Below are 22,472 nucleotides of genomic sequence, written 5' to 3'. Positions count from 1 at the left end.
TGAATGTTGAGTTTCAAGTCAGTTTTCACTCCTCTTTCACCCTCATCAAGAGGCTCTCTGGTTCCTCTTTACTTTCCGCCATTAGAGTGGTATCATCTGCACGTCTGAAGTTGTTGATATTTCCCCAGGCAGTCTTGATTCTGATTGTAATCCATCCATCCTGGCATTTCTCATAATGTGCTCTGCATATAAGTTAAATAAGCAGGGTGGCAGTATACAGCCTTGACATACTGCTTTCCCAATTTGGAACCGGTCTGTTGTTCACTTCTGGTTCTAACTGTTGCTTCTTGACCCACATACAGGTTTCTCAGGAGACAGATAAAGTGATCTGGTATTCCCATCTCTTCAAGAATATTCCACAGTTTGTTTTGATCCAGACAGTTAAAGGCTTTCACGTAGTCAGTGAAGCAGAAGTAGGTGTTTTTCTGGAATTCTCTTGCTTTCGCTGTGATCCAAAATGTTGCCAGTTTGATCTCTGGCTCTCTGCCTTTTCTAAATCCAACCTGTACATCTGGAAGAGCTCAGTTCACATACTGCTGAAGCCTAGTTTGAAGGATTTTAAGCATAACCTTACTAGCATGTGAAATGAGCACAATAGTACAGTAGTTCAAACGTTCTTTGGCGTTGCCTTTCTTTGGGATTAGAATGAAAATTGACCTTTTCTAGTCCTGTGGCCACTGCTGAGTTTTCCATATTTGCTGAGTATTGAGTACAGCATGTAAACAGCATCATCTTTTAGAATTTTAAATAGCTCAGCTGAAATCCCATCACCTCCACTAGCTTTATTCATAGTAATGCTTCCTAAGGCCCACTTGACGTCACACTCCAGGAGGTCTGTCTGTTAGGTGAGTGACCACACCATGGTGCTTATCTGGGTCATTAAGATCTTTTTTGTATAGTTCTTCTGTGTATTCTTATCATCTCTTCTTAATCTCTTCTGCTTCTGTTAGGTCCTTACTGTTTCTGTTCTTTATCATGCCCATCCTTGCATGAAATGTTTCCTTGATGTCTCGTTTTCTTGAGAGATCTCTAATCTTTCCCATTTGATTGTTTTCCTCTGTTTCTTTGTATTGTTCATTTAAGAACACCTTCTTATCTCTCCTTGCTGTCCTCTAGAACTCTACATTCAGGTGGTTATATCTTTCCTTTTCTCCCTTGCCTTTCACTTTTCTCCTTTCCTAAGCTGTTTGTAAAGAAAGCAAGTTCTCCTTAGACAACCCCTTTGCCTTCTTGCATTTCTCTTTCTTTAGGATAGTTTTGGTCACTGTTTAAAAACATGTCACAAGTGCACATGTAAACAATCATTACCTTAGGTTTTGCTTTTTCTTTTTCCTTACCTCTGTACATTCATATCGCCCATGTAAGAAATGAAAAACCAAAATGAATGTGAATATGGGTAAATAGAACCAGTAATAATTCTTGAGCCACTGTGGATGCCTCAGCCACAGTTTGGCATGTATTAACTGAATATCATGTTGTCTTTGTAACATGAGGATGAACAATAACAGGAAACATTGGAAATAATAGGAAAAAATTGATCATTATATAGGATAGTTTTTTTTATAGTAGGCTATTTTGATATTGATTTCTCTTTATCGTAGTCTACCAAAATGAATGGCTGTGAAGAACATTGTGAAGAAAAAGGTAAAAGTGAAAGGTAAGAAAATAATTTTTCAAGTATCTATAACAATTTCATTCTTTTTCTAGAAGCACTCTGAAGATTTCCATTTAGATGTTGATTTTTAAGTTAATTTATCTTCTATAAAATGAGACTTGTTGAATAAATTATGAAACTACAGTTGAAAATTTTTAATGTTTTTAAAATGTTACAAGCTGGTTGTAGTGATATGTGACAATGTGTTTATTATAGCATTGCTCAAAAAAAAAAAACAATATATTCTCTTCACCATCTGAAAGAATTCAAGAAGGATCTACAGGAAGATACAGTGATAATAGTGTCTTCTCCTGTTATATTTATAGGCAGCTTATTTTTCTACTTCTCTATTTTTCTATACCTCACAAATTTCATTCCTTAATAAAACCAGAGCAGGTAAGAAAATAAAATAAGTAACCCCCGCAAATGTTTTTCCTGTTGAAAACAGTTTCTAATGTAAGATTTTTTTTTTGTAACACTAAATGATGTATCAGGATGTATATGTATGTATTGTTGGCCAGCAGAGTGGTTGTATGTGAATTTTATTTCCTGTTAAATGATAACCAAGCAGTCGAAGGGAGTTATTTGCAAATTGACAGTGAATTTTTCGCTAAGTAAAGTTAGTGCTTTGCTAAGTCACTTCAGTGGTACCCGACTCTTGACCCTATTAATGTAGAAGTGCATGGTTTTATACTTAAAAGATTAGCAAATATCTGGACCAACTACCAGTATTTAGAAGACACAGGCTTTTCCCTGTTTGGCAGGGAAGGGGGAAGGACAGTAAATTAGTATATAATTTCTTCAAGTGGCAACTGAAAACATTGTTAACATATAGATTTTTTAAACATGTTCCCAATTCTTGGAAACACTTTTGAAATTTTAAAATCTCTGAAATCATGAAGGGTTATAAAATCATAGTCACTGATATTATTTCTTTCTTAATGTAAACTAAGTAATAGTGAAAAGTAAAGTCGCTCAGTCGTGTCCAACTCCTTGTGACTCCATGGACTGTAGCCCACCAGGCTCCTCCATCCATGGGGTTTTCTAGGCAAGAGTCCTGGAGTGGGTTGCCATTTCCTTCTCCAGGGGATCTTCCCAACGCAGGGATAATTTTTAATTATTAAAATTATTAAATACAGTAATAATTGTGGTGGAAATGTGTGGTTCAAGGACATAGTATTTAAATTTATTTTGGTGCGAGAACTGAAGAATATATTATAAATTTCTTTTGTTGTCATAGCTTAATTCAAAAGTCAGAAGAAAAGAAGACTGAGGATGATGAAATAACATGGGGAAGTGATGAATTGCCAATAGAAACAACAGAACATGAAGATTCCAATAAAGGCAAGAAATTTATTAGCAACTTTTAATCAAAAACAATAGATAGAAAAAATAAGTGTTTGAGAATTACAGTTTTCAGAATATATAGATATTTCACCATAGGTCTACATTATTAGATTCTATACATAAAGTTAAGTCACATACACAAACATCAACGTTCATTTATATGACCAGATTTTTTGCACAGTTATTAGAATAAAATTGTCAGTGGCTTGAAATAATACATGTAAATAGATGTTTCAGTTCAGTTCAGTCACTCAGTCGTGTCCAACTCTTTGCGACCCCATGAACCGCAGCATGCCAGGCCTCCCTGTCCATCACAAACTCCCGGAGTTTACTCAAACTCATGTCCTTCGAGTCAGTGATGCCATCCAGCCATCTCATCCTCTGTCGTCCCCTTCTCCTCCTGCCCTCAGTCCCTCCCAGCATCAGGGTCTTTTCCAATGAGTCAACTCTTCTCATGAGGTGGCCAAAGTATTGGAGTTTCAGCTTCAGCATCAGTCCTTCCAATGAACACCCAGGACTGATCTCCTTTAGGATGGACTAGTTGGATCTCCTTGCAGTCAAAGGGATCACCAGTCCAGGTTGGATGCACGAGACAAGTGCTCAGGGCTGGTGCACTGAGAAGACCCAGAGGGATGGGGTGGGGAGAGAGGTGGTAGGGAGGATTGGGATGGGGAATACATGTAAATCCATGGCTGATTCATGTCAATGTATGGCAAAAACCACTATAATATTGTAAAGTAATTAGCCTCCAACTAATAAAAAATAAATGGGAAAAAAAAAAAAAAGAGTCTTCTCCAACACCACAGTTCAAAAGCATCAATTTTTCGGCTCTAAGCTTTCTTTACTGTCCAACTCTCACATCCATACATGAACACTGGAAAAACCACAGCCTTGACCAGACAGACCTTTGTTGGCAAAGTAATGTCTCTGCTTTTTAACATGCTATCTAGGTTGGTCATAACTTTCCTTCCAAGGAGTAAGCATCTTTTAATTTCATGGCTGCAATCACCATCTGCAGTGATTTTGGAGCACAAAAAAATAAAGTCTGACACTGCTTCCACTGTTTCCCCATCTATTTCCCATGAAGTGATGGGACCAGATGCCATGATCTTAGTTTTCTGAATGTTGAGCTTTAAGCCAACTTTTTCACTCTCCTCTTGCATTTTCATCAAGAAGCTTTTTAGTTCCTCTTCACTTTCTGCCATAAGGGTTGTGTCATCTGCATATCTGAGGTTATTGATATTTCTCCTGGCAATCTTGATTCCAGCTTGTGCTTCTTCCAGCCCAGCATTTCTCATGGTGTACTCTGCATATAAGTTAAATAAGCAGAGTGACAATATACAGCCTTGATGTACTCCTTTTCCTATTTGGAGCTAGTCTGTTGTTCCATGTCCAGTTCTAACTCTTGCTTCCTGACTTGCATACAGGTTTCTCAAGAGGCAGGTCAGGTGGTCTGGTATTCCCATCTCTTTCAGAATTTTCCACAGTTTATTGTGATCCACACAGTCAAAGGCTTTGGCATAGTCAATAAAGCAGACATAGATGTTTTTCTGGAACTCTCTTGCTTTTTCAGTGATCCAGTGGATGTTGGCAATTTGATCTCTCTGGTTCCTCTGCCTTTTCTAAAACCAGCTTGAACGTCTGGAAGTTCACAGTTCACGTATTGCTGAAGCCTAGCTTGGAGAATTTTGAGCATTACTTTACTAGCGTGTGAGATGAGTGCAATTGTGAGGTAGTTTGAGCATTCTTTCGGATTGCCTTTCTTTGGGATTGGAATGAAAACTGACTTTTTGTATAGACACATAGAAATACAAAATCAAAATTTTGCCATCTTGGAATAAGAAGTCAAGGAGCACCTTTTATTTATAGCAAGTAGGAAGAACAGCTGAAAGACAGGAAAATGTTTAAGAGCAAAAATCAATTGGTCTGTCCCCACTCTTACTGCCTCTTTCTTTTAATCTGAGCTAACAGAGCAATAAAGTTTCATCTAGTGTTAAACTTCTCTTTTCTCGTGTAAGGAAATGTTATAACAGCATGGTTTTGTAACTTGAAGTCATTGTTGAAAGAAGCCAAAGAAGTTGAATTAATACTTTTTTGATTTAGGCAGATTGTTGGTATCAAAGGAAACGCTAAAATCCTGTAGCACAGGTTCATCCCTCCAGCCTCTGAGCTCCTGTTGCATTCACACTCAGTCGTGTAAAAGTTCGCAGTTATTTCGTATGATTGAATTTTGTATTCACAACTAGCCTTCACCCTAGACAGACGTTAAGCTTCTCAAGTATCCCCCAGCAGTGCCTGGAATTACTGTTGCTTGCATAGTAGCTGCATCATCAAAATCCTCCTATCAACTGATTGATGTAATTAAAGCTACACTTGTGCAGACTATAGCAAGAAGTCTCTCCTACATTTTTTCCCGGATAACAGTTGTCTTCTGTTATCAGCAGTTTCCATAGACAGTGCAGATACTAAATTAGACACACACCACTTCCTTAGACGCTGATATCACTTGTTTGATAAACTTCTAAAGACCCTAAGGATTTCATTTGCATGGAGAACACTATCAAATGCCAGAGATAGTGGCACCGAGTACCAGGGATGGGTAGAGAGAGGAAAAATCAGTGTTTCCAGGGCAGTGTTCCCTTGTAAGGAATTTCTGGAGCATCCCTTCTTCATTTTTCCTCCATGTGCTTGGAAGGCAATTTATTTATTTTTTTTCCATTTATTTTTATTAGTTGGAGGCTAATTACTTTACAACATTGCAGTGGTTTTTGTCATACATTGAAATGAATTAGCCATGGATTTAAATGCAAAGTAAAAACAGGACTAAATACATTTTTATCAAGTAAACAGTGCCATTTGAATCCAGAGAAACAGAAACAGTTTAAACTCCTTTAGAAACGTTTAAGTAATTGAGAGTCAAGAGCCCTGAAGAACTCCAAACATTCAGCAAGAAGTTCCCTTGAAAGTTGGGTACAAGGATCTTGCTATGGCCAGGATTTCCCTTTGTTGATTGTAGATATCTGCCTACCTATTAATTCTATTGCCTTATTAATTCCAATACTCTCAACTTTTGTAAAAACCAGATAAGGTGAGGATAAGCTCAAATTAGTTCTCTTATTGGCTAAGTTAGTTCTGGGGGAATTTTTTTTAATTAACTGGTGTCTTTTTAGAGCATCCCTTTCTGACAAACGAGGAACTCACCACACTCCCCATCGTCAAAGTGCTTCCCTCTGGGAAATACACTGGTGCCAAGCTGAAGTCAGTCATTCGAATGTTGCGGGGTTTACTTGATCAAGGAATCCCATCTAAGGAGCTGGAGGTAACGAGCTTCTGACAGTGGTTCTTTCTCAGATGACGTTTTATGCAAGGTTAAGAGAAATTTTGAAAAATTTGGAAATGTCTGCTTCTTTACAACGTCCAACTATAAAACACCATCTAGTCATTTCTAGCATCCTCAGTCACTCAGTCATGTCTGAATCTTTGCGACCGCATGAACTGTAACCCTGCCAAGCTCCTCTGTCCATGGGATTTTCCAGGCAAGAATACTGGAGTGGGTTGCCATTCATTTCTAGCAGTAAATTAATTTTTCTGATTAGAATCCTAATAGAATAATTTAAAGGAATCTCTTTAGACATTTTGGAGCTTGATAAATCTACTTGAAGAATATCCTTATATTAAGATGAAGAGTTTTTTTAAAAAGCCAAGTATCAATTCCAACCATCCACTAAACTTCATAGTTAATACACTATAGATGTGATGTGTCATTTGCAACAGTTTATTGATTTAGTATTGGGATTTTAGGCTGATTTGTATTAACAGGACATAACTATTTCTAAACAAAGTTTGCCCTAATCAATAGTTAGTTTTGCTGCCTGTACATTTAAAGCATTTGCAGTCATTACAATGAATTACTATTTATCTCAAATTTAATTTTATTTCTATTTTTACTTAACAGAATCTTCAAGAATTAAAACCTTTGGATCAATGTCTAATTGGACAGACGAAGGAAAACAGAAGGAAGAACCGATATAAAAATATACTGCCCTGTAAGTTCCAATTTGGTTTCAAATCAAATGTATGTTTAATATAATTTTAACCAGTTTAAAACTTAACGTGCTAGTTTATCACTCACGTAAGTGTGCACACACACAGAGACATACATCCAGAGATTTACATCAGTGACAAATAAATTTATATATATAGTGTGAACTCTTTTCAAAGTTTCTATGTATTCTGAAAATTGATTAGGGGAATCTTAAATGTATCTTCAGACATTCATGAATTTTTAAGGTCTTTCTAAAAATATTAAATGACTTCTGGATAAGCAATTTATTAGTTCATGTGTCATAGTCAGATCTATATATTCCACATTTCAATCACAGAGAAATGTCTATGTTTGTGCATGTGGCCAGTGTGGGACTACCACGTTGCATTGTCCTTTGAATTCTTTCAGATACCACATGGAAAAACTAGTGATCCTTTTTTACCCATCCCATTTCACCAATCAACATGTGACTTTTTAAAAATATATATGAATATGTGCATATAACTAAAATACTAACATCTAGCAACTTCTTATAATAATCATGAGTCATATTTACATATATTGGCATATTGAATTATATCACATGACACATTGACCTTATCTTTGCCAGGAAGTTATAACTTCAATGACCTTATCTTTGCCAGGAAGTTATAACTTCAAAGATAAATAACAGAACCAATCATGACAAACATGCAATAAAGATAACACAATTGAATTTTTTCAGTCAGGGTAGAAGATACAAAATTCATTTAGAAAAACCTCCTTTAAGAGTTTAATTTCTTATAAATCAAATGCATTTCAAGAAAATTTTTTTAAAAAGAATTGAATCTTAGACAAAATTTTTAAATGGAATAAATAAAATAAAAATGGAATAGAGCATGGTTTGACATAAAGTACATGATGATTATTTTAGGAATATGAAAAAATGGCCAGACTAGTATCTCAAAGCATAATGGGATAAATCAAGGATTACTGAGTGGATTTGCTTCTGTGGAACAAGAAACAGAAGTCAAGTAATAGAAAGGCAATTGATAGAGGATTTTGAAATCTATTACTAAACATCATAATTTGGCAATCACAAAAATAACCAGTTAAATTTGTGAATATTTAAACTAGAAATTACTTCCAATGTATAAGTCCATACAAATTAATTCTCTTAGATAAGATGGCTTATATAGTGCTCACTTCGGCAGCACATATACTAAAATTGGAAGAATACAGAGAAGATTGGCATGGCCCCTGCGCAAGGATGACATGCAAATTCATGAAGCGTTCCATGTTTTTAATGGACTATTACTCAGCCATAACAAGGAACGCATTTGAGTCTGTTCTAATGAGGTGGATGAAATTGAACCTATTATACAGAGTGAGGTGAGTCAGAAAGAGAAAGATAAATACTGTTTTCTAACACATACAAACGGAAGCTAGAAAAATGGTACTGAAGAAGTTATTTACAGGGCAACAATAGAGAAACAGACATAGAGAATAGACTTATGGACATGGGGAGAGGGCAGGAGAGGGTGAGATGTATGCAAAAAGTAACATGGAAACTTACATTACCATATGTAAAATAGATGGCCAAACAGGAGTTTGCTGTATGGCTCAGGAAACTCAAACAGGGGCTCTGTATCAACCTAGGCGGTGGGATGGGGAGGGAGATGGGAGGGAGTTCAAAACGGAGGGGATATATGTATACCTATGGCTGCTTCATGATGAGGTTTGACAGAAAACAGCAAAATTCTGCAAAGCAATTATCCTTCAATAAAAAATTAATTTTAAAAAAAAAATGGCTTATATAAACTTTTCACTGGGGAACCTGCTTTGAAAATTTATGTTTTGACTATATGAAATTACAATGCCTGGAGAATGAAGCAACCTACCTTTTTTATTTATTGCATTAGTTTATTATTTTGGCTGCTTATTTAAAGGAATAAAATTAGATAAGCAAGCATTAATTGTGCCAATCATATTTGTAATAAGTACTTTAGTAGTTTCCCAACTTGGGGGGAACTCTCTGAGTTACATCTTAAATATACTTGCAACATGAGGGAAATGTACAAAATTATTTCATTGTACTACACCTCGAAAACATGCCTTTAGTAAAATATGTTTGTGATTTCATCTGTGGTTATGAGGAAAGTCTCAATCTTTGACTAACCTAGTCTGTGAGGATCTTGTTTAAAAATGCATGATATAGATAACTGTGTATTGTGATGGGAAATTCACAGATGATGCTACCAGAGTGCCTCTGGGAGATGAAGGTGGATATATCAACGCCAGCTTCATCAAGATACCAGTGGGGAGAGAAGAGTTTGTCTACATCGCCTGCCAAGGACCTCTCCCCACAACCGTTGGAGATTTCTGGCAGATGATTTGGGAACAAAACTCCACAGTGATAGCCATGATGACCCAAGAAGTAGAAGGGGAAAAAATCAAATGCCAGCGCTATTGGCCTAACGTCCTAGGCAAATCGACCATGGTCAGCGACAGACTTCGACTGGCTCTGGTGCGAGCGCAGCAGCTGAAGGGCTTTGTGGTGAGGGCAATGACCCTGGAAGACATTCAGGTGCGTGCGCTCAGTCTTTCCATGATTACATCAGTGTCTTTCTCTGAATAAAAGCTAATGATTTGAGTCCCATTTCAGTGGAACTAATTCCCCCTATTTTTAATCTAATAGAAACTTTACTGTGACCCTCATCATGAATTCTGCAAGTTTCCTCCAGTATGTTGTTTAGTGACTAAATCATCTCCAACTCTTTTGCAAGCCCTTGGACTGTAGCCTGCCAGACTCCTCTGTCCATGGGATTTCCCAGGAAGGAATACCGCAGACGGTTGCCATTTCCTTCACCAGGGGATCTTCCTAACCCAAGGATCAAACTCGCATGTCCTGCATTGGCAGGTGGATTCTTTACCACTGAACCACCAGGGAAGCCCTTCCTCCAGTATATACTGTATTAAAATGAAAATGGAAATGCAGGACTTTTACAGAATCAACCATCATCCTTTGCTTGGTGTGATAGTGCAGAACAGCTCAGAAACTATGTGCTGGAAACTCTTTTCTTTTTTTAAAGGTCAAACCTCTAAGTATGCTCAAGAAAACTTTTTTTTTTAAATCTCCACATGGGAAATAATCCCCTACAAAGACAACATATTTTAATATAGGGACAATTGTAGCATACATGTCTGTTAATCAGGTAATTCTGATTGCTCCACCTAAGCACTGAACAAATTATCTTGAATTAGATAAGTGGTTATACCTGAAGTTAAGCTTCTACTGTTTCTTCACCTCCACACACCCTCACATTTTTTCCTTCCTCCACCCAGTAATGCTAACTTGGTTTGAGTAATTTGTTTCCTATTGGAGTTTTAACTTTGTTAAAGAATAATTTTATTTTCATAGAAACAAAGCTTATTGACTCATGTTGGTGGCATGTAAACAGAGCCTGAGAATTTCCTTCATGATTTCTAATTTGTGATTTTACAAAGATTATACCTCTGTATTCATTTACACCAGCCTATTTCATTAGAAGGACTGATGTTGAAGCTGAAACTCCAATACTTTGGCCACCTCATGCAAAGAGTTGACTCATTGGAAAAGACCCTGATGCTTGGAGGGATTGGGGGCAGGAGGAGAAGGGGACGACAGAGGATGAGATGGCTGGATGGCATCACAGACTCGATGGGCATGAGTTTGAGTAAACTCCGGGAGTTTGTGATGGACAGGGAGGCCTGGCGTGCTGCGGTTCATGGGGTCGCAAGGAGTCGGACACGACTGAGCAACTGAACTGACTGAATGCATTACTTGGGGTAATGCCTGGTGCCTCAGATGGTAAAGAACCTGCCTGCCGTGTGGGAGACCCAGGTTTGATCCCTGGGTCGGGAAGATCCCCTGGAGAAGGGAATCACTCGCTATCCACTCCAGTTCAGTTCAGTCTCTCAGTCATGTCTGACTCTTTGCAACTCCATGGACTGCAGCACACCAGGCTTCCACTCCAGTATGCTAGCACAATTGTTCGATATTTCTTAAACGACTTATTTAATCAACACGTTTATAGAGCTTAGACTTTTTTATAGAATCTGGGGATTCAGAAGTTAATCATACAACCAAAGGAAATTGCCGACCTCATGGAAAGTAATTTCTAATAAGATACTGGTGTTATGATACTGATACTGATGCTATGAGAAAAACACCATCACGGGGACATTGTGGGGAATGAAGCATTTCAGTCAGAAAGAGCAAGTGCAAAGGCCCTGAGACGAGACGGTGCCTAGTGTTTTGAAAGAACCGAGAGGGCCCTGTGCTGGAGCAAAGTGGCCAGGAGGAGAGGCTAGGTGTGAGAGGAAGCCGGGCCACATCTGCAGGGCTTTAAGCCCCTGCAGTGACTGTGGCTTTTACCTGAGTGAGTTTGAGAAGGGGTCATTTTTTTTAAAAAAAAAGGTTGTTATTCATAACAAAACATAATTTGCTTTTAGGGTTTCCAAAAAGTAGTTTTTACCAATATTTAAAGTATGGATCTAGTAACCTTTTTTATTTTTCATTGGAGGATAATTGCTTTACAATGTTGTGTGGGTTTCTGCCATACCGCAATCTAGTAATCTCCTTTATAAAGGTCCTCCATGTGTTGTCTGATGGAGTCTCTTTGTCTCTTCCATTTTTATCTGGATCTAATCCAACAGACCGGGCAAAATTTAAAAGGACAAAATAATAAGAATTAATTATATGTGAATGACATGGTACACCTTTATCTACTTATTCTGTTGTACAATTTCAGACAGGAGAGGTACGACATATATCTCATCTGAATTTTACTGCCTGGCCAGACCATGATACACCTTCCCAGCCAGACGACTTGTTGACGTTTATCTCCTACATGAGACATGTTCACAGATCGGGCCCAATCATCACACACTGCAGCGCGGGCATTGGACGTTCAGGAACCCTGATATGCATAGATGTGGTTCTAGGATTAATCAGTCAAGATCTTGAAGTGAGTACAGGCTGTGTTGTGATCTCAGAATTTTTTATTCATTAGTTTGTATGAATGACAGTTTTCTTACTACATAGAATTGTATTTTAGTAAACTTTCAAAACTGCATAGGGCATAATCAAGAAGAAAATAATATTCCAAACTTACATTTGTTTTACTGGGATTTTTTAACCATGTATTTAAAGCCCCTTATGTGGTATTGCATTTTTACTCTGTATAGTCTTTAGAATTGTGTAAGATAGAGACAGAAATACTGAAGCACCAAAGAAAGTGTATCTTTGAAATGAAAAAGTTTTATTTTGTTGCTGTTATTGTTACCTATAGGTGAGAAACACACACTTTATTATACAAATTGATACTGAAGTGTCTATTTATAAGCAATTACTCCTGATTTTTCAATTTACTACTAAATAAGCAAAGTTAATAAGTATAATCTTACTTAAAACCGAAATTAGTATAAGTCGTGCTTAAAATGTTATGATATCTTACTCTACGTAATATGTAACTAATCATTATCTCTTAAAGAATTTGCCAAGAACCGTACTATCTTGCTCTTCACACTCTCATGATAATTTAAGTAGGACAAAACAAAATAGTCTGTTTCTCCCTTGGGAATATAAAAAGATCAGGTATTTTATTCTGAGCAGCAAAATATAGGAAAAATAGTTAATGGAGACACTAGAAATTAACGTTCCAAAGGAAAGAGAATTCCTATTGGGAATTTTCTAATAGAATAAACTTCCTAATTCTTAGAAAGATCATAAATAAAATTATCAAGTGATGGCAAAGTCAGTTCACCAACTTATTTTGTCTGGCAGAGTTTCTCAAGACTAATAGAAGGGAAAGGAGATTGGGGTGAAGAAATCTATATAAGCCACTCCTTGGTGAATCTTTGGGGTTCAAAGTCAATTATCATTTTTATATAACATACAGACACTGTTTCCTTTGGCAGTTCGACATCTCTGACTTAGTGCGCTGCATGAGACTACAGAGACACGGAATGGTTCAGACAGAGGTGAGTGTCATCTCATAACTTCTGATGAAGATTTTTGCGGAAGTATTTCTAGGGCTGTCTTTTTTCAATGTTGCCTTTTAGCTTAAAAAACAAGAAAATGCAATACCAACAATGAATAGATTACAGAGAATAGGATGGCACATTGGGGGGCAAAAATTTGAGGTGGGACAAAATAGCATGTAATTAGTGGCAGTTCCTCCCCAATTCCAACCTAAAAAAGAGAGAGAAGGTAATATTTTTGCTACAGAATTTTCCTGAGGGAATAGATTCAGCAACATTGACTTGAAGGCAGAAAGGGGGTCTGGAGTTCTTAGCTTGGAAAAGAGTTCATTTATCCTGTGCTTTGGTCATTTTCATTTCTCTTACCTAAAGTCAAAAGATAGGTTATATCACCCACTGACCTGCAGACATGGGTCCTTCCCGGGGACTACATGATGTAGAGTGTCTGTCCACTCTTTGTAGTTCCACTATCCTTTTTGTTTATATTGGGAGGGGAATACATTGCACAATTCTGTATCCCATGTCTTACATTCAACCCTATAACCATTTTTCCATATTTTCAAAATTGCTCAAACATCACTTCCAGCAGTGGTGAAGCTATATATATCAGCATATATTCACACTATACATCTGGTCTTCTCTTCCTCTCTCTCTTTTTCCTCTTTTTTTTGTCTGGTATGGAAGCTGTGTTCATATATCTAATAATTTATATTTCTCTACCTCCCAAAGAATACAAAAGTTTACTATTTTTAAAATTAAAACTTGCCACCTTTCCTTTTATATACCTTTTAAATTCAAATTAGGTCTTCTAAATATTAAGCTGATTCATAGCCAATTTTTTTAGGTAAAGAAAACGTACTAAAAAAATTCATCTTTAGATCCAGGAAGTTCAATTGTTCAGCAGATATTTATTAAGTGCCTACTGTATGCCAGGCACTCTTCTAGGTGCTTGGAGCATGTCAGTGAATAAGATGAATAACAAAGATCTTCTGCCAGAATAAAAGATCTTCTAGTGGATGGTGATGAACAAGGCAGATAATAAATCCATTAACTGTACTCAGTTAAGATATAAGTTATGATATAAGATCTTTGAAAGTGATAAGTGCTTTAGAAGGAGAAAGGGTGGAGTGGAGCATGAGGCATGGCAGGCTGGGTGATATTTTACATAGAGTGGTACCACTGAGGATGTAACCCCTTGAGCAAAGATGTGAAGGACGTGAAGCAGGCGGTCATGCGGATGTCTGGGAGAAAAAACCTTGCAGGCAGACAGAATCACCTTCCAGGAGGTCCACGATAGGAGCGTGTCTTCTGTGTTCAAGAGTAGTCACAACCCGTGTGGCTGAGGCAGAGGGAGCAGGAGGGGAGGTGTGAGAGGAGGTGATGGGGCCAGAGCTTGGGGCTTCCGTCTGAGTGAGATGGAGGCATCACCGGATTGTCAGTATGGAATGATGTGAGTTAACTCCCATCTTAAAGGACCACTCCGGCTGCTGTGCTGAAACAAGACGCAGTTCGGGAAGGAGGGTGCAGGGCTAGAAACCAGAGGACCGCAAGTGTCACCAAAGCACAAAAATAGAGGTGGCCCACCCATCAGAGACAGCGTCAGTTAGCACTCACCCAGCCCACCCCCAGGCTTCTTCCTTCCACATTTTGTCAATTGGGTTTCTGTTCCTTGGCATTTTCATGACACCGCACAATTCTGTATCCTGCTTTTACTTTCAACCTTATAACACAGCTTTTCCATATTTTCAAAATTACACAAACATCGCTTCCAACAGTGGTGAAGCTATGTATCATATATTCACACTATTTAGCTAAAGTCTGCTCTCTTTTTTTTTTTTTTTTTTGGCTCTAGGATCAATATATTTTCTGCTATCAAGTCATCCTTTATGTCCTGACACGTCTTCAAGCTGAAGAAGAGCAAAAAGAGCAGCCCCAGCCTCTGAAATGACATGAGAAGAACAGCCTTCTGGATATCTGTCCATTTCTTTGCTCTCTACTTAAAGGTCACAGGTCAGCAAGTCCATGAAACCTCATTATGCCTATTCTCCTCTACCTTAGAGGGGTGTTCTTAATAACAGTAAATAATGGTGACATGCTGTATTTTTACAGCTGCTTCAACCTGTGATAAGTATCAGAGTTTTTTTTAACACTAACTAAATAATGCAGATCTTAGGGATGATTAAGGCAGCATTTGATTATAGACATATCGAGTCTATTTTTCATGCACCAATCTTGTTTATAGAAAAATTATTTTCCAGTATTTTTTTAAAAACTAGAGCTATTTTATAGGGGATACTTGAAGCCAGTATTTAAGCTTTAAATGACAGTAATATTGGCATAGACAAAAAAAGGTAGCAAATGTTTACTGTATCAATTTCTAATGTTTACTATCTAGAACTTCCTGTAATATATTTATATACTTTTCCATGAATATAGAGATACCAAATATGTTTGTAACTGCATCATGTTATACGTCAGCTCACTTTGTAAATAAAAATACACCTTAAAACATGAACAAGCCAAAAGTGTGTGTGGACAAGTTTAACATTTTCAGTGTGCTGTGTTTTAACAACATCTAGGACCCTGTGAAGGCAGGAACTTCTGGACTCCCAACTTCCCATCTCCCCATTTGGTCCCAGTCATTCCAACCACAGAGACTGGGAGTATTGTTGGAACCCTTGGAGATCTTCCGCAGACTCTGATTTGAGGGTCAGGTATTGACTAACAGTGGCTAAGAAATTCAGTCTCCCTTCCTGCCTCCTCCCCATAAGCCTAACTGATACCTGAATCAGAATTTTCAAGTCCTAGTTGTTGCAAAACTCAGAATATCTCGCTGACAAGGGGTAATGAAAGAAAACAGTATCACGCTTCTTGGGAGGTTGATATTGATTCTGCCTGAAGGAAGCAGCTACCCAGGAGGCGCTAGTGGAAAAGAACCTGTCTGCCAGTGCAGGAGACGGAAGACTCGGGTTTGACCCAAGTGGGGAAGATCCCCCTGAAGGGACGGCATAGCAACCCACTCCAGTATTCTTGCCTGAAGAATCCCATGGACAGAGAAGCCTGGCAGGCTACAGTCCACAGGGTCGCAGAGAGTCAGACATGCCTGAAGCGACTTCGCGTGCAGCACAAAGGAAAGAGACTGGCTTTGAAGGACCCACTTCCGATTCTCGGTACCGAACGTGTTTCACTAACTCCTAGTTCTGACAGCACTCCTCCACTCTGCCATGAGTGATGCCATCCCAAGACCCCGGAAACTGTTTGGTTCCTCCTCATAGGATTGACCGATTCTGAGCTAATTAACTGGAATGTCTGATCTTCCCCAAGATCTACTGGGAACTAATCCTGAAGAGCTGAGGCTATTTAAAGGCAGAAGACAAGATCAGGAGATGCACAAAAGTCCACAGGGATATGGCTGAGTCCTCACCAGGCAGCAGGCTTGAGTCCTACCTCACAAGTGGCAGGACTATCCTGGTGACTCAGAAGGTAAAGAATCTGCCTGCAATGCAGGAGATCCAGGTTCTAGCCTTGGGTCAGGAAGATCCCCTGGAGAAGGGAATGCAACCCATTCCAGTGTTCGTCCCTGGAGAATCCCATGGACAGTGGAGCCTGGTGGGCTGCAGTCCGTGGGGTCACAAAGAGTCCTGAAAGTGAACACTTTCAGCTCACTTTCACTTTTTGGAAGTAGCTCTGAATCTAGCAAGAGAAGCATACTTCATCACCATCATTCCCACTTCCATCAGAACAGTTTCTACAGATTGGGTCGTAGTAAAAGATTTGAAGCGGGGGAGCGGGGGGGTGTTTCTATTGCTTTAAAAGCTATTTGGAAACTCCTGCGTGGGCTGGAATCATGAGACCTTGTTTTCCGGTCATAAGCACAGGAAATGAGGCCAGCGGCATCCGGGAGCCAGTACAGCTGGAGGTGATTAGCTCCCATCCGAAGTCCACAGAGATGGGCGGGGGAAAGCTGGAGAAGGATGCTTTTTCTGGAAAGAACGTAGCTAGGAAATGCAAACTGGGGGAAGAAAATGTGAGTTTCGCTTTAGAAAGCACGCTGAGGCCACAGAGCCGGGGCGGCACGTGGAAGCACTCAGTAAACAAATGAATAAATACAACTCGGCTCCTAAGACACGTTAGATAGCTGAGTACCAGAACACATACACCCGAACAGAATGGCTCAGACACAACCGAAGTTTATCTAAGAGTTCTGGGTAGGCGAAGAGCTCGGCAGACTACCTCTCCTCCCTCCAGTTGGTAGGAGCCCAGGCTGATGGGAGTTTCTGTAATCCACACAGAGTTTCCAAGGTCATCGTGAGAATCATCTCCATACCCCCAGCCAGAAAAGGGGGAAAGGCTATGGAGGGACGCCTATGGGGGATCTTTTGAGCTGGGCAGCCTGGAAGCAAAGCACATTTCTGCCACTCATTCTATCAGCAAAAACTGGTCAAACAGCATCCCTGAGCACAAAGAAGCTGGGAAATGAGTTGGCTGAGCAGCTGATCCCAGTGACAGGACAACTCTACACAAAAGAAGGAGAAGCATAAGTAGTGATGGAATCTATAAAACTGAACTAAAGTTGCATGTTCTAAAAATATATCTTAGTATGTGCACTGAGCACTGTAAGATTGAATGTATCATTTTCATCTGCAAGTTTGCTATATGTATTAGTAGAAATATTTCTGTATTATGATAAAATGGAGAGAAACGGTTATTGAGAAAAGGACAAGTGTTCACATCTGTGGTTCCAGGTTGCCTGTTAGATTCTTGGTTTTAAAATGTCTAGTTATCTAAATACAATGCGATACATCCAAGAAATTAACAACTTACAAAAGCTTCCCTTCAGTCACTATCTTGATAGTGAAAGAATGTATTCCCATCTTACATAATTCAAGATACTTTGTTATGGTCAAGATAAATGTAACATTATGCATTGACCTGCATAATATTTTAAAGTCAATTTAAATCTTAATATATCAATTTGGAGTTGCACTTGACTGCAACCAACCAAAAACTAAATCAACAGGCTTAACACAATTTAGAGATTTCTTTCTTTAAGAAAACAAGTTCAGAAGTAGGCAGTTGCCAGGATTGATTGTAAAGTGTGATAATGTCAGATGTAGTCCCATTTGTGTATTTTTGGTTTTGTTTCCCTTTCCTGAGGAGACATATCCAAAACATTATTGCTAAGACCAGTGTCAAAAAACATACCACCTATGATTTCTTCTAGAAGCTTTATGATTTCAGGTCTTATTTGTTGTTGTTGTTCAGTCACTAAGTCGTGTCTGACTCTTTGTGACCCCATGAAGTGCAGCATGCCTATCCAGATTCCCTGTCCTTCACTATCTCCCGGAGTTTGCTCAGGTTCATGTCCATTGAGTTGGTGATACTATCTAACCATCTCATCCTCTGCCTCCCTTTCTTCTCCTGCCTTCAGTCTTCCCCAGCATCAGGGTCTTTCCCAGAGTCAGCTGTTCACATCAGGAGGCCAAAGTATTGAAGCTTCAGCTTCAGCATCAGTCCTTCAAGTGAATATTCAGGGTTTATATACTTTAGGATTGTCTGGTTTGATTTCCTTGCAGTCCAAGGGACTCTAGAGTCTTCTCCAGCACCACAATTTGAAAGCATCAGTTCTCTGGCACTCACCCTTCTTTATGGTCCAACTCTCACATCCATACATGACTACTGGGAAAACCATAACTTTGACTAGACGGACCTTTGTCAGCAATGTCTCTTCTTTTTAATATGCTGTCTAGGTTTGTCATAGCTTTTCTTCCAAGGAGCAAGCGTCTTTTAATTTCATGGCTGCAGTCACTGTCTGCAGTAATTTTGGAGCCCAAGAAAATAAGATGTTACTGTTTCCACTTTTTCCCCTTCTCTTTGCCATGAAGTGATGGGACCGGATGCCATGATCTTAGTTTTAGAATGTTGAGTTTTAAGCCAGCTTTTTCACTCTCCTCTTTCACCCTCAAGAGGCTCTTCGTTCCTCTTCACTTTCTGCCACTATGTTGGGTGCGTATATATTTACAATTGTTTTATCTTTATGTTGGATTGATATCTTATGTAATCATTATGTAATGTCCTTCTCTTGTTACAATCTTTGTTTTAAAGTCTATCCTGTTTGATGTAAATACTGGTGCCCCAGCTTTCTGTTGTTTTCCACCCCTCACTTTCAGTCTGTGTGTGTCTTTAGATCTGAAGTGAGTCTCGTGTAGGCAGCATATACGTGTGTCTTTTTTTTTTTATCCATTTAGTCACTTCGTGGTAATTAGTAATAGGTATATACTTATTGGCATTTTTTTCGTTGTTTCCTGGTTGTTTTGAAGCTCTATTTTTTGTTTGTTTGTTTGTTTGTTTTTACTGTGCTGTGCAAATGTGGAATCCTAGTTCCCCAGTCAGGCATTGAACCATGTCCCCCTGCAGTGAAAGTGTGGAGTCTTAAGCACTGAGGTGTTCCCACCAGGGAAGTCCTGTTCCTTCATCTTTTGCTCTCCTCCCTTATGATTTGATGATTATCTTTAGTGTTATGTTTGAACTCCTTTCTCTCTTGTATGTGGATATTTAAATTGATTTCTTAAGTTCAAGTGCATTTGTAACAACCCTGCATTTTTGTTTCCTCTCCCCACATTTCATGTGTTTGACATACTTTACATCTTTTTGTTTTGTCTATCCTTAACCGATTATTTCAGATATAGATGATTTTACTACTTTTGTCTTTTACCTTTCCTACTAGCTTTATAACTAAACTTGATCTTTTTAAGTTTTTCAAACTTAGATCTACTACCTTTATGTATATTTGCCTTTACCAATGAGACTTCTTTCACAATTTTCATACTTCTACTGTTGGCCTTTTCTTTTCCACTTAGAGACATCTCTTTAACATTTCTTATACAGTTAATTTAGTTGTGCTGAACTCTCTTAGCTTTTGCTTCTCTGTAAAATTCTCTCTCTCCTTCAAACCTGAATGATAGCCTTGTTGGGCAGGGTATTGGTGTACATTTTTTTCTATCACTCTGAATATATCATGCTACTCCCGTCTGGCCTGCAGCCCACTAAAAAGTCAGCTGATAATCTTATGGGAACTTCCTTGTACATAACCAGTTGCTTTTCCCTTGCCTCTTTTAAATTCTCGCTTTATTTTGAATTTTTGCCATTTTAACTACAGTGTGTCTTAATGTGATTCTCTTTAGTAGGTTTATCTTGTTTGGGACTCTGTGATTCCTGGACCTGAATGTCGGTTTCTTTTCCCAGGTTAGGGAAATACTCAGCTATTATGTCTTCAAGTATGTTCGCTGCCCCTTCTCGCTCTCCTTCTGTGACACCTATACTGTAAATGTTAGTATGCCTGATGTTTCCTGGAGCTCTCTTACGCTGATTTTTGTTTTTTTCAGCTTGAGTGATTTCCTCTGCTGTCTTCTAGTTCACTGATCCATTCCTCCATATCATCTAATCTACTGTTGATTCCTTCTAGTGTATATGTTTATTTCTTTTATTGTAGTTTTCAGCTCTGGTTCTTTATATTTTCTAGCTCTCTGTTAAACTTCTCACTGTGTTCATCCATTTTTCTTTTTTTTTTTTTAATATTTATTTATTTGGCTGTGCCAGGTCTTAGTCTCAGTATGTGGGTCTTTGATATTCATTGAGGCATGTGAAACCTTTAGTGACAGCATGTGGGATCCAGTTCTCTGACCAGGGATTGAACCCAGGCCCCCTGCATTGGGAGCAGAGTATGACATCTTAGCCACTGGACCACCAGGGAAGTCCCCATCCATTTTTCTCTTGAATTTGTTTTGCATCTTTATGATCATTACCTTAAACTCTGTTGGGTAAATTGCTTATCTCCACTTAGATTTTCTGAGATTTTGGTCTTGTTCCTCATTTGGAACTTATTCCTCTGTCTTTTCATTGACTTAATTCTCTCATTTGCATTAGGTAGGTAGGTTATGTTTCCCAATCTTAGAAAAGTGCCTTATGTAGGAGACACATCATGGGCCTCAGCAGTACACACCCTCTGGTCACCAGAGCTATATGCTCTAGGCATTCACCTTATGTTGGCTGCATGGGCCCTTTTTAATGGCAGGGCTGACTACAGTGGGCACATTGTTGGGCACGGCTAGTCCTGGCCCTGTTCCTGCCAGGCCCTGCCTAGTGCAGTGGCTTCAGGCCCACTGGTGGGCACCACTGGGTCCCAGTGTAGTTGACTGCACAGCCAAAGGAGGTCAGCCAGTGCCAACCCACTGGTGGACTGGTCAGGGTCTCAGGGCAGCCCGCTGCAGAACCCAGGGGGTGCCAGGGGTGATTCCAACCCACTGGTGGGTAGGATAACATCCTTTTTAAGAAAGGAGACTGAACCTTGCTCAAGATTGTCCAAATAACGGCTGGGATTCAATTCTAGGACTGCCTGACAACAGCCCATCTAGCTCTTCAAGTGTATCACAACAAATAGTCCCGGTAAAGCCCGTGTTCTTTCCGCTACACTCTGCTGTCCCAGCTGCCCACCGGGGTCTTTTCCAGATGCAAAGCTGACTCATTCTGCTTAACATTGCTCTGCACTCCCCACTTCTGAGCTTCATAGAGGCCCTGCTTTTATGAACAGGTGATTATTTAGATCAGTTAGAATACAATTTATTCAGTTAGAGCTTTTGTTTACATTCTTTTTAAAGATAATGCCTGACCTCTTGGACAACCTTTTTTTTTTTTTTTTCTTATTTATTTATTTGGCTGTGTTGGGTCTTAGCTGTAGCACGCAGGATCTTTCAGTTGCCACGTGCAAGCTCTTAGCTGCAGCATGTGGAATGTAGTTCCCTGACCAGGGATCAAACCCCCAGCCTCCTGCATTGGGAGCACAATCTTGGCCGCTGGACCACCAGGGAAGTCTCAACTTGACTATTTCTGTTTCCTCTCAATAACACATTTACATACCATCTCTGAAGATGGCAATCGTCCAGTGTGACTACTTTCAAACCCTTACCTTGATTTGTGTTGTTTCTGTCTTAAAGGATGGCTTTTGGTGTACTTGTCACCAGACCTGTCCTGATGGGGGTAAACACTGATCATGCAATTAATACTTTGAGAATAGAACATGGGAATTTAACATTTTCTGTTAGGTGCCTATGTAGACAAATGATTTAATCCCTTTCTTGTGGATCCTTTCAAACTCATGGTAATGCTCATTTTGGAACTGAGGATCTCTGAACATCCAATTCTACTATATTAACTGCAGCAGTTGAGAATTAACAATCATGTCACACATGTGTGTACTTCCTTTCCATATAAATATACTTGTGATACCTAATATGTCTCTGTACTACCATGAAGATGTCCTTAATTGGGAAAATACCATAATAACCATTGACATTATATATATAACCTATAAGTCCCTGGGTATAGTTACAAAATAAAATTGTAAAGCACTAAATCTCAGACAAT

General features: G+C 39.0%; 1 protein-coding gene and 1 non-coding gene across 11 annotated transcripts in view; both read left to right on the top strand.

Moving 5' to 3' along the window:
• Positions 1-15,574, top strand: part of PTPN13 (protein tyrosine phosphatase non-receptor type 13) — a 218,767-nt gene extending 203,193 nt beyond the window's left edge. For all 10 annotated transcript variants that reach the window (XM_070458176.1, XM_070458174.1, XM_070458177.1 and 7 more), the window contains 8 exons: positions 1,602-1,657; positions 2,895-2,998; positions 6,172-6,320; positions 6,957-7,047; positions 9,275-9,612; positions 11,819-12,034; positions 12,987-13,049; positions 14,902-15,574. In XM_070458176.1, coding sequence (XP_070314277.1) covers positions 1,602-1,657; positions 2,895-2,998; positions 6,172-6,320; positions 6,957-7,047; positions 9,275-9,612; positions 11,819-12,034; positions 12,987-13,049; positions 14,902-14,997 — 1,113 coding nt within the window. In that variant the 3' untranslated portion in view covers positions 14,998-15,574. The remainder of the gene's footprint in view (positions 1-1,601; positions 1,658-2,894; positions 2,999-6,171; positions 6,321-6,956; positions 7,048-9,274; positions 9,613-11,818; positions 12,035-12,986; positions 13,050-14,901) is intronic.
• Positions 8,224-8,330, top strand: LOC139032081 (U6 spliceosomal RNA). Its single transcript, XR_011484630.1, has one exon. It is a non-coding gene; the product is annotated as a U6 spliceosomal RNA (small nuclear RNA).
• Positions 15,575-22,472: the final 6,898 nt, after the last annotated feature.

The sequence above is a fragment of the Odocoileus virginianus genome, chromosome 29, assembly GCF_023699985.2.
Source record: "Odocoileus virginianus isolate 20LAN1187 ecotype Illinois chromosome 29, Ovbor_1.2, whole genome shotgun sequence".
Classification (NCBI taxonomy): Eukaryota; Metazoa; Chordata; class Mammalia; order Artiodactyla; family Cervidae; genus Odocoileus; species Odocoileus virginianus.
The sequence above is the reverse complement of the archived record's forward strand: the minus strand, read 5'-3'. Positions and strand labels throughout refer to the sequence as shown.